The sequence below is a fragment of the Dermacentor variabilis genome, chromosome 10 (assembly GCF_050947875.1).
Source record: "Dermacentor variabilis isolate Ectoservices chromosome 10, ASM5094787v1, whole genome shotgun sequence".
NCBI classification, from domain to species: Eukaryota; Metazoa; Arthropoda; class Arachnida; order Ixodida; family Ixodidae; genus Dermacentor; species Dermacentor variabilis.
In genome coordinates, this window is record NC_134577.1 from 67594435 (window position 1) to 67606781 (window position 12347).

The 12347-nt window shown below is 43.9% G+C and overlaps 1 protein-coding gene across 2 annotated transcripts in view; it reads left to right on the top strand.

Annotated features, from left to right (window-relative positions):
- Hem (Nck associated protein 1 Hem) overlaps nt 1–7145 on the top strand; it is a 49690-nt gene extending 42545 nt beyond the window's left edge. For both annotated transcript variants that reach the window (XM_075672933.1, XM_075672934.1), the window contains 5 exons: nt 572–654; nt 834–911; nt 2123–2207; nt 3504–3614; nt 6801–7145. In XM_075672933.1, the coding sequence (XP_075529048.1) occupies nt 572–654; nt 834–911; nt 2123–2207; nt 3504–3614; nt 6801–7108 (665 nt within the window). In that variant the 3' untranslated portion in view covers nt 7109–7145. The remainder of the gene's footprint in view (nt 1–571; nt 655–833; nt 912–2122; nt 2208–3503; nt 3615–6800) is intronic.
- The last annotated feature ends 5202 nt before the right edge of the window (nt 7146–12347 follow it).

The window sequence follows — 12347 nt, forward strand, 5'->3', positions numbered from 1 at the left end:
TTTCCTTTTGGGCACAGACTTACCGCTACCTTTCGTGTGCATTACGAGCTGGAGCGTGCTAGCTTCCCCCATTCTTGCCTCTGGGAAGCCGGCGCTTAATGGCATTCTGTTAGGCTGTACTGCCTCTGGGATCAGCCCACATTTCCCAGTCCTTTCCTCGTAGCAGCTAATGTTACAAACGTGCCGTGCGACATTGTACTGCCTTCGGGGTGGCCCTTCGTCGTGATAAACAGATTGTAACGTTTCGTCACGGGAGTAAAATTTTCAAGAAACAGTTGTCACGCTGTCACTGTCGTACTATCGTCGTCGCTGTAGTCTTGCAGCTGTCATCACGAATGCTTCACATAGCATCGATTCCCAGAGATAATGTTTTTGTCATATTTCATTTTTAATTAAGGCACTTGGAGAACGTGCTAATAATGAAACGTATAGTAGTAAAAAATTTGATGAGCTTACAGAGAAAAACTACATCTGTGCTGGCAAGATCTTCGGCAAGCTTTGGAGGATGTTTGCGTGTTTGCAAGTGATGAGAATCATTGCAGGTGCAGCAGGTCTTGCTTATTTGCTGCAGATGTGGACAGTGTTCTCCAGAGGATGACCATCGTCGGCGTCATCCTCTGCTTCCGGATGCTAGCTCAGGAAGCCTTGAATGATGTGAGTGCGTCAGTCCTTACTTGCCTGAAACGCAAATGCAAGTTCAGTGTATGGACTCGTATTGTTAACAGTAAGGATATACTTATGGGAACTATAGACAGGTGCACTAACTGTACTACATAAATCAATTGTTAAGTCCGTGTTTCGAATTTTCACTCAAAGTGGCTCGGGGCACGCAGGTCCTGTCGGTGCGGATACCGTTCCTGCTCAGCTCGGTGGCAGACTTGAAGCACCACGTCTCGAATGGAGAAACCTTGGTGAGTGGATGTGCTGTTGATGTGGGTTATAACTCCTGTCTAAACTGGGTATTTTAAGAGACAACAAAGGCAGATAATAGGTCAAGCTGAAGGGATGGACCCTAGCCAGCAGTAACTCTGTATTTTCCGGATTTTAGTCCACACATGGGTTACAGTCCTCAGGCACAAACTTGGGCTTAAAGTAAATAATTCTGTAGATAGCACACAGCTCCTGTAATTTTGGCTTAAAGCAAGTTTTTTTTTAAAAGTTGCTACCAACAGACAATCTTTCTTGTGCTATGTCAGTTTCACCTGTATATGTCGGATACCGCTATGTTATTTAGCGTACTAAAAAGTTGCAATCAAAGTTGGGCCTAATTTTTTTTTAAGTGTGCCTATGACCTTCAAAGATTGTCATATTTAGTCTGTAGCTATATATAGTCCGTACTATACGAAAATATTGTGATTATAAAATTATATTCTGCAGACTTCAGTCCAGAAAATACCATCTATCTTTAGAATAAGGAATGCAGAGCTGTGATGCTGGTTTGTGTTTGTAGATCCAAACTCGCTGCAACATTCGTGAACTTTATGCTATTTCGAGGCCACAGTGCACGGGGAGTCTACGATGGGTGAAATCTGACACAAGATGTTTTTCATGTAAAACTGTCATACCAGTCATCTGTGACAACAAAATAATAGCACGTTCATTTTGTTATGGGTAATGCTTCTTCCATATTTGCTTCTAATAGACCCAGGGGCGGCATTCTCAAGCAATTACTTTCAGGGACACGACCAGTTTCGTGAGATTTCACGTGACTCGGCACCAGATGTGAAGAAGTATACTGGCAACCATGTTCCTGGGACTGCGCAAGGATGTCGGGCTTGGTCCAGCACCAGAAATGCTGTCAGCGTCGGCCACATGCGCCAACGTGTTTGGTGCCGAGTCACGAGAAATCTCGCGAAACTGGCTGCATCCCCCGATACTGATCACTCGAGAATGTTGCCTCAGCTCGCCTTTCTAAGTCTGCTCAATCTATGATTTACAAGTCTCGGTGTGTAATCAGACAACATTCGAGGGAAAAATAGTACCTCCGGATGGTAACAAAGAAAGCCCTTTTTCTCTTTTATCTTCTTTCACTTTAGTTCCTCACCTTTTTATGCTGTAATTCACTGGGTGTGAATTTAGCGTGTGTTCATAGAGACCCATCACTTGTCTTCTGTGGTTGCAGGTTGTCAGTGAGATGGCGTCCGCAGCTGGGCTCCCATGCAAGGTTGACCCTGCGCTGGTGGCAGCACTGCGGTCTCAGAAGAACGGTCAGAGCACTTCTTATTACGTGATTCAGTGCCATTTATAACTTTTCACTCGGCTGTACCTTTACACCCCACATTAAACGTAGGAGGTCACAGTCAGGTTTTATTGTGATCAAGTTGTGCCCCTGTTATGGAAGTTCACGACTTTTTTGACGAAACTGGCTTTTTGAATAAACTTTCGAGCAATGCAGCATTTGCTCCTGTTTTTTAGTTGATGTTTTTTGACACCTTGTGGCTGGCACAGTGCAGTCTAAATTGCTCCTGGGCAAATAAGCCGAACTTAACTAAGTTACTGAGAAGCTTTGTGTCCTTATCTAATTACTGCTGGAGAGCTGCTTGAGATCATATTGTTGAAACTGTTGCCCAGAGGGTTGTTGTTTGCTTGCTATTTTTGTATTCGAACATTGTTTGTTATACATAATTCCTTATTGGTCAAAAACACTGCGTACATATGCAGCAATAAGCAGACTGTGTGTGGAGAAGAGAAAATCTCAGAAATGTTAAGCAATGGCATTATTAGGTATATCTAAACAGGTAAACAGAAAAACCACTCTGCTGATAGTTGATGAAGAGGTCTTTGTAATGTGTGCAAACAAGACATGGTAGTTTAACGAAGCAGGCTTTCGTATACGGCATATTTTAGTAAAGCTCATCCTATTTACTTGTGTAAAGCCTGCCCTCATTTAAGATCTGGAAGTGCATTTTGGAGCCTGGAAATCGGCAAAAAGAAGTTTCACTGAACGTCGCTGCATACCCACAGCTGGTTAATTTCTGCAAGTTCCTAGTACATGGCACTACTTATTGTACTGCGGATGGTGTCATCATCACCGCGTCCCAAGATCACGCAACATAGTTCCAGTTTGCTTCAATGGTATCGACTGTGCTTTGGCAGATCAGCTGCATTACGCTTCTGGTACACGAAGAGGACATCGCTGCAAAAAGTGTGTGCGCGAATATTGAACACGCAGTGCACGATTTTGTTCGAGACCGTCGTCAAGAGCCTCAAGCTGACTGGAATCCCAAACAGTTTGATGGCGCAGAGGACAACCAGGTTTGGGAAAAGCGCCAGTGAGGCGAGTCTGTCGTACAACGAGGAGAACGGGTGCCACGAGTATGTCTGAATAAAGGTGTTCGTAGTATGCTGCCGGTAGTTGCATTATTCTGCATAGACTGCCTTCTGTAGGGCCCGCACCTTGTGCAATAGAGAGATGCTCGCCTTACACTAGTAAATGCAGCATTTGTTGTAAAGTCCCGTGACTGGTTTGTCCCAACTGTACTTGTGTCCCGTTTTTCGTGCAGACTTGGGAGATGACGAGTACCAGGTGGCCTGTCTGCTTATGGTCTTTGTGGCCGTCTCACTGCCAAAGCTTGCCCGCACTGAAGGTTCTGTCTACAAGCCTTCTTTGGAAGGTAAGCACAGCTCTGTTTTGTCTGTCAAGCTGTTCTGCACAAGGTGCCTTAGAGATATGGGCACATAAATCCCAAATCATTTCGGATTTTTTAAAAGCCATATGAAGAAGGGAACGTATCACTGCTTATAATGGTGCAGCGGTACCCGAAACAATACAAAGTAACAACACGACAGGGACACTCTTTCCTGTTCTGTTCTTTGTATTGTTTTGTGTCCTATTGCACCATTGAAAACACGAAAAGAAGATACAAAAACATTTTGCAACCTTGAGTGCCCTTATTCAAGCTAATTTAGCCTAAGCTAACCTATTTAGCATAATGGTATCACAGCTCCAGATCACGTTGGCACACGTAATATAAACATAGGCCAACCTAATTAGCATGATGTAATGATGTCATGCCATAATTAGCATTTAAGCCAATTCTAATGCTCTTACTTCACACTTGTGAAGGCTAGCAATGGATCTATGGTAATGTAGTATGAACTGTCCTTTTATCTAGCTTTGCATTTCAGAGTGTCTGGACAAGCCATCTGATAAGCTTCCGTTTGCAGCAATCTGTGGAAACTATCCAAGATGTGTGGAAGTTTAGCACATTTTGGCATATTTTACTTTCAGTACATCAAGCTTCTTCCCTCTTTCCTTTGAATTCCATATATTTGGGCTCCACTGTATTGTGTTGAAGCTGCAAATTTAAATTTTTTAAATTCTGTTCTTAAAAAACATTTGTTCGGTGCCAAAATGAAGCACAATAACAGCTGTAGAAAATCATTTACATTGTCTATGCAATTATCTGCGCATTTGCTAAATTGGCAAAGCAATGCTTGCGATATGGTCACAGCATATGACTCGGCAATTTGTAGCAGCTTATGTTTCGAGTTGTCTAGCAATGCCTGCCCTATTGTTCAAGGCACATTGCAGTGACTTCCTGGCTGAGTTTTAAAGTGAAGCTCAAGTTGCAGCTAGTACTGCCTGCGAACGTAAATGCCAAAGTTGAATGCACATTGATATGCGATGGTGAAAGTGATGTGGGGTCCAATTTAGAAGTGTTGGGGTTAATTAGGCACATTGTCAAAATTTAGCGCTTTTTTTCACTAATTGCTTAACCAAGCCGTTCTGAGGTTTTAAACTGCCACTGGAAAATTACCTGCTGTAGCTTTGTAGGAATACAATAATTACTTTGAAGAAATGTGCCGACAAATTGTAGGTTGTTTAAAAGAACGTAGAGATCTGTAGGTTGTCTAGTGTTTAAAGAAGTTTGTAGTGTAAGGAAGTGTTAGGGACACTTAAGTGCCAACTTACCAAAAACGTTTGAAAATTTTCTAAAAGTTTACGAATTCGGGTTTGTTTTATCATTTTATTAATGTTGCATAAACTACGATAAATTGTGTTCAAGGAAGTTTTGCTCATTAGTCTCCCATACTTTCATTGAGAGTTTCTTTATAGTGAAAGAACGTCAGAGAGGTAGTTGCTCTAAGCATGTTTATACAAACAAGCTTCTCAAGCAGGCAAAACTGGTAACAGCAGAGTCACTGAAAAAAGTCACGGTGATTGATCTAAAAACAATTTGTTGCTTCTCATTGTCTGTTATTCCAAATTTGCTTATGCTTGCATGCTTCATTTAAAGCTGTACTATTGTTTATAAAGGGCATATGTATTTCACAATTAGGGCAAGCTTTTTTGAAAATTCGAACTATTTCCCCCTTCCCCCTCTCTTCCTCTCTTGGTGTCTTGCTGCGGTATATGTATGGATTTTAAAGTTCACAGGTTGGCAGGTATGGAGACAATCTAGTTCTCTGGAAATTGGGCTGTGATTCTAAAGGTTGCACAAGTCTGCTGTGTTTCTTTCTTTTTTTGTGAACCGTGCTGTTGATATAAATTGAGCCATTAACCTTTTCAACGTTACTTACATACTGGTGCATTTCTGTGTTTGCCTCGCTACGTTCCTTTTGACATTCCTTTTTTCGCATAGGAATGTGAGAACCACACCAAGAGAGCATTTGTCATTATCCATGTCATTTCTTTCATTTCTGAGCAACGAAAATTAGAGCATGTTCATGTTATAACATACAAGGAAAAAAGCCGACGCTAGGGGTGTGTCACCTCCACAAAAACACGACGCCAAAAGGGCTAGCGAGACGGGAACAAGAAAGTGTTAACATTCATTCATTCATTCATTCTTTATTTACATCATATTTTACAAAATACGAAAGCCTTACTGGACCCATAGCCATTGGCTAGTCCCGTGTCCATAGTGAACTTAGGCTATAAAATGCAACACGCGAGCACACAAAAGCAGCAGACATATTACATAATAGTAATATAAACATAGATAACTCAGACACGAATGTAAATATAACTCAGTGTTCTTTTATCCTTAACGCGCGCGAGCAACAAAACAGACATAATACTTAACAATGACATTGACATTCACAACTTGAGCAATTGACATGTACAACTTAGACAGGAATCTAAACTTAAAGAAGTTTCCTTTTATCGACAGTATTTTTCAAAAAAGTATTTTCTCACAGCCGACCTAAAGTTACGGGCTTCTTTTATATGTATTGGCAAAGAATTCCAAATAAGTGCGCCGTTAAATTCCACGAGCCTTTTCCCGTACAGATTTTGACATGGGGGCAAATTAAAACACTGATTACTTGCAGCTCTTGTATTTCGTAACGGGATTTTAAGGAGGGTAATTGGAAGTGGATTATTGTTTTCGATAATACTATGAATTACCTCAGCGATTTTCAATTCATACAATGCCTGCACTGGCAACACATGCAATGAGCTATACAAGTACGTACTGGATTGTGTACACCTAGACGAGGTAATAATTCTTAATGCGCGTTTTTGCAGACGGAATACAGGCTCAAGGTAAGTTAGAAAGGTGTTTCCCCATGAGTCAATACAATACGATATGTGGCTCTGAATGAAGGAGAAGTACAGAATTGTCACATTTGTCCCTGTATGTGACCCGGATGCGATTTGAGTCCGGGTTCGTTTGAGTTGTTCAGTGACTGAATATTGAAACATGTTGTACCATGCTGTCAAATGAATGTGCAATTACTTTTTTTTTTTCACTCATTTTCGCACAGTCTTGTTTTAGTTTACACTGGTAGTAGTGAGGAGTGTTATTGTCTCTACGAGTAGTGTGACTCTGTGTTTGATGCTGCTTCTTGTACAGCCCACACCAACAACATGCACTGCCTGGCCCACGCGGTCAATGCTCTCGCCGGTTCCCTTTTCACCATCTGCGGCCATGACGACATTGAGGACCGGCTTAAGGAGTTCCTCGCCCTGGCATCGTCCAGCCTCTTGCGGCTCGGCCAGGAAGCTGACCGAGAAGCCGGTGCTGGTCGTGAAGCCGTCTTCCTCCTTCTCCACCTCTTGGTGGACGAATCGCCATTCCTCACCATGGACCTGCTTGAATCCTGTTTCCCATATGCTCTACTCCGCAATGCTGCACACGCTGTCTACAAGGCTGAGGCCTGAACAGCGGGCACGAATAAAGTGTGAACAAACTCCTCTACCTTTGCTTGTACTGTCTTGATTTTGTAAGGCCGCAGAATCAAAATTTTTTGGTAGACATGTAAGCTTGCTCCCACTTAATGTGTAAATTGTGGACGCTACTTAAGTGCAGCTGGCTCCTTGGGTTCAAAGGGTAGCCGACCAATAAGCTGGCTCAGAAGCCGTTTCCCTCATGCTCTCATGCCCTCATGGCCGACAAACTCTCAGACCTCATTATGAACTTGTCTGATCTGAAGTGCATTACTCATATTTCTTGTTCTGCTCTGTCGTGCACACTACTGCAAGACCCCTTACCTTAATGGTGTGTTGGAATAAAGCAGGAACAACTTTTTGAATGTGTAAGCGTTTCTATGCTTACCCTACAAGGAAACTCGTCCATCTGTTTGTCCGTTCGTCACATCTTACATGACGAATAGACGAAGATAAGGCCACGCAGCAGCGAGCGGAGTGACCTTCGTGCTGCCTCTCGCTTCAACGCGAAATAAGCGGTGACAAGACAGCACACATGAAGCTGTCGGCACTTGGATGCACTCTATCCCCATCGTAGATCGCTTTCAAAATAGGGCCCGTGTGGCCACGCCATACACAGCCGCCGCCGGAGTACGGTTGATAATGGTTCACATTGAGAGGAGGCAGCGCGGTCGACCACGTCTACGTACGAAGTCTACCAAACGGGACACTGTTCCATTACGTGACATACTAGAGCATGCATCTTCCAGTGCTCATCTTCCATGAAACAGTGGCATCATCCAAACACACTGTCATATAACATGAGTAAACATTACTACTGCTCACCTCTTCTTCTTTGTCTCATGCAGCTGCCGTGCTCCATTTCGCGATTCTTTTGCGGTGCTTCTCGCAAATATACGAGACGCAGCAGCATACGATAATGAAACAGCAGGTGATTAGTAGAAAGTGCTTAGGCATCATTTAGATAGCTCCCACGCGAGATTGTAATTTTTCAAGTTATGCTTTCATCTAGTAGGATTAAAGTTGTATCAAGACCGTAAATCATCTGTCATGACATTTGACATCCACTTCGAGACCAAAGCCTGCACATTGTTTTGGATGGTCAAGAAATCAAAAAGATTAACCTGAGTGAATGAAATTCTGTTCCCGGAACTTACATACATGTTTGCATGAGTAGGCAGTTTTCATAAAGATGACCTTGCCAACATTGTATCTTGTTCTTATGTGTTTTTGTTGGTGTGCAAGCAACACTTGGAGGGGAGGTTGTGGAACAGTCACTGCAGCTTTTTTTATTATTTTTTAGTTTCATGGCTTTGCGGCAATGCTTAAAGGTTAAATATGCAGGAACTTCAACACCATCTCTGCTACTTGAAACCTTTCTTCGGTCACCATTCATTTACGTTAGAAAGATATCCCCCTTCATCGTTTCAATCGACCTGTCTGCTCCACTTTTTGACAGCAGGTTGTGTAGACACTGTTTTACAAAAAACATTCCAGGTATGCTTGGTGTGCCCACTTAAGCTATCAAAGAGAATAGGTTTGAAAACATCTTGATGAGCACGTTTGAAGCACCTTGGCATGGTCTTCTTGGTCATATAAATGTTTGATCAATCACGAAGGGCCTATGGGGCGATTGCACCTGTCTAAAGGTCTGTTAAGATAACTGAGTGAGGTGGTTATTGGTGGGAGTGTAGGTAGGGCTTGGGAGGACGAGTATGGAACAGTTTTTTCTTGTTTCAGGTGCCCTCAAATTGCCAACTTCTGCAGCTTTTCTAAGAAACGATTCTGAGGCGACATATATTGTGGACAGTTCACCAGGATGGAACTGTCGGTGAAGGTAAGCTGTGGTTTCCTAGGTTATGGGAATGAGATCTTTGAGTTGTGATATACCATGGGTAAATGGATCATGACGGCAACATTTCGCACATATTTTTCTCCAATATATGGCTTTTGGTAGGTGCATTCGTCTTCCTAGTTACCACAAGTATATGGAACACGAGAGTGTATGGCCCTTCTGTAGGTGTGTTGCTTTAAACCAATATATAGTACGATATTACAGAGCTCTTGCGATACTGCCACATGATTTTCAGAAAGGTGAGCAAGTTCGTGAAACGTTTCAGAACCTGTGTTACCTTGGAAGATGTTCTGCAAGATGTGTATCGCATAGAGTGGACCTCTAATATAGCTAATACATATTAAAGTCAATTTGGTATTTGAATTGAATTTGAATTGAAGTTTATTTACCACATAAGTACACTGATGTACATAGTAATTGATGGGTGCATGTAAGGTCCATATCTGAGATGTGCTTAACACCTTACATATGTTGTAATTTTCTGTGATCGTCGGGGGGCCACGTAGCTTCCAAGTTTTGAGCAGTGGCACATTGTACGTAGCAGCATGCTGATTATCTGCATGTAAATGTTTTACGTGAGTCACCTCCATGGTTGTCTATCATCACAGCTCACCAAAGTCTACCGAAACATGGTGCAGGAACATGGTCTTGGTTGGCACTTGGAATCCCACGGAATTATATAAGTCCCCGTGGATCACCTCGGGCAATAAGCTGTGACATGCTCTTCTCGCATCTATTGCAGATGACGCTCTCGTTCGCACTGCATTTTGCAACTTGCCAACGGTGTTCTTGCTCAGCAGGGCAGGCCCTAGCACGTTTCTGTTGTCACTTGTAACTCTTCGGTGCGGGCACATTTTGTGGACAATTTGTTACACAGATGAAAGCAAACTTCGAAACCTTAAAGGATCCTTGAAACACTTTTTGGACATAGTAAGAAAACATTGCCGATCTGTCATAGAGGCTGCTGTGTACATGTGAGTGAAATATTATGGTACCACACCTGCAGGGAATTTACGATCTCATGTCATAAACAGCAGAAAAAATCACTTGCTCTCGCTTTCGCAACGTCGTCATGCAGCGTCATCGCACGCAGCTGAACTCACCAACGCTATTGGCCGATTTCGTGATCGTGAGAGCATTCTCGGTAATACATATATATAATTGAAATTTTGAGCAAAATAAATGAAACATATGTCTGCAATATCAAAAGACCTGAAAGTTATTTCATATTTGCACTGCCGGCCTGCGTCTGCTATGCGTGGCCTCCGAGACAGCAGCAGAATGCTGCATAGCGTAGTCTACCGCAGCCGCCATGGTACAGCTAGGACAGCTACCATGTGCCACTCTAAAGGAAAAGCTGGGCGAAAAAAGTGGCAGCTGCAAAGGTGCCTTCATGTTGCTAAGACCCATTTCTGTAACGTTAAAGGTATTCAATAATTGTTTCAAAATAAGCATTTACTTGTAGCACGCAGTATGGACAACGCATAAAAATCATTCTGTGTATTTTTTGGAAAGATGGGATGACTGCTTATACAGTGTTGATGTAATATTTACGGTGCGTTAGAGGATGCCTTTGCAGGCGCCTGAAGTAGATGGCGCCATGATACTGGGGTCGGTAAGGTGCCTTGATAATTTGAAAGTACCATCACTCCTTGGGGGGGGGGGAAAGCTCTGCCGCCACCGGTGACCTCCCAGGCTCCTCCTCGCCCTTTGCGCGTCCGTCCCCCCCACGAACCAGTTATGCCTCCGTTTTTCTGCACGACGATTGGTCTCCGTGCCGTTGCCCTTGGAAACGCGCGGATCTTGCGTTTTACTTGTTTTAAAACGCAAGCTTTACTGACCGCGAACTTGCGATTTCGCCGTGGCGGTGCTCCGAGGAGGCACATGACGTCACAACGCGCGCCTCGCCGCGGATATTTCTCTTTCTCTCGCTCCCTAGTCACTACTGCGCATGCGCCACTAGTAGCACCGAGCCACAGATGTTCCGCCGCTGCGCAGCGCCGCGCCTTTCCGCCGCCGCCGTTTGGTATGACGTCACACCACGTTCCTCGTCGTTGCGCTCGCCTCCGCTCGCTTCGCCAGCTGCGTCGCATGCCTGATAACATGTCGGAGGATTGAAAAGGAGTGCTCGCGTGTGCCGCAACCACAGTTGAGGTGGCAGTATGGACGGCGACAATTCTGATAAGCAGCAGGAGGCCTGGAATCGACATCGGAACGATATGAAGAAGAAACGAATTGCCCAGAAAACAGACGAACAGCGCGCCCAACGACTGGCTGAACGCCGCAACATAGCTAGACAACCAGACTAACCTGGACTTGCAATCAAGATTAACCAAGGCTAACCATGCTATATCTTAGCTTTCGCTACGTGTATCCTGGCATAGCCGAGCTAAGCCACTGTAAATTTTTTTTTCTTTTTTGTAGGCGCTATTTTTATCCTTAGCGCGCAGCTGGTTCGGCGCAGCGAACATTGCAACCTTTGTTTGCTGTGGTGTTATGGTAGCGCTATGCCGTGCTGTAGCGCATATAACTGCAGCAAGAAGCCTGAAGATTGCTATGGATTTTTTATGATACCACAAAGAAAACGTGACAGCTTGGGCAAGAAAGAACTTTGTTCCGCCAAGGAAGAGTATTGTTTGCGAGGTAAGGCGCCTTTCTTATTGCTCGTATCAATGCATCCCCTAACGCTTCATTTTTTTTAAATTCCTGCGGCCGGCTCATCAGCGTTTTTGCTGCGACAATTTGTACGTTGCACAAAAATGGGGGTGTCCTCAGTATGCTGAATATTCTGCTGTGGCTCGTCATGTCGCACGTCGCCAACTGTTATTCTGTCGGAAATGCAACACTATAGGCATCGCTTTCCGCTGTGAACAATTATGTGCGAAGATACAACCTCTCGATCGCACTTTTCGTGATTGCTAAGATACGTTGCCTGTTTTACTGAAAATCGAAATAGCGGCTGGTAGAGGAGCTTTCTTTCCAGCTTACTTCGATGTGTGCATCAGTCACTTAGATACAATGAATGCAGGCCCTGAAAAAAAAAAATAGTGGCAAGATACCGGTGTATTGCGGATGATGAACGCCAGCTAGTCTACGTTGCGTTTTTAGCTCGCCGTCGTTGCTTAGCGGCTATGGTGGGCTGCTAAGCATGAGGTCGCGGGATCGAATCCCGGCCACGCGGCCGCATTTCTATGGGGGCGAAATGTGAAAACACCCGTGCGCTTACATCTAGGTGCACGTTAAAGAACACCAGCTGGTCAAAATTACCGGAGTCCCCCACTACGGCGTGCCTCATAATCAGATGGTGGTTTCGGCACGTAAAACTCCATAATTTAATTTTAACTTAAACTTGGGCATAAGCCAAGTTGAAATTTGGGG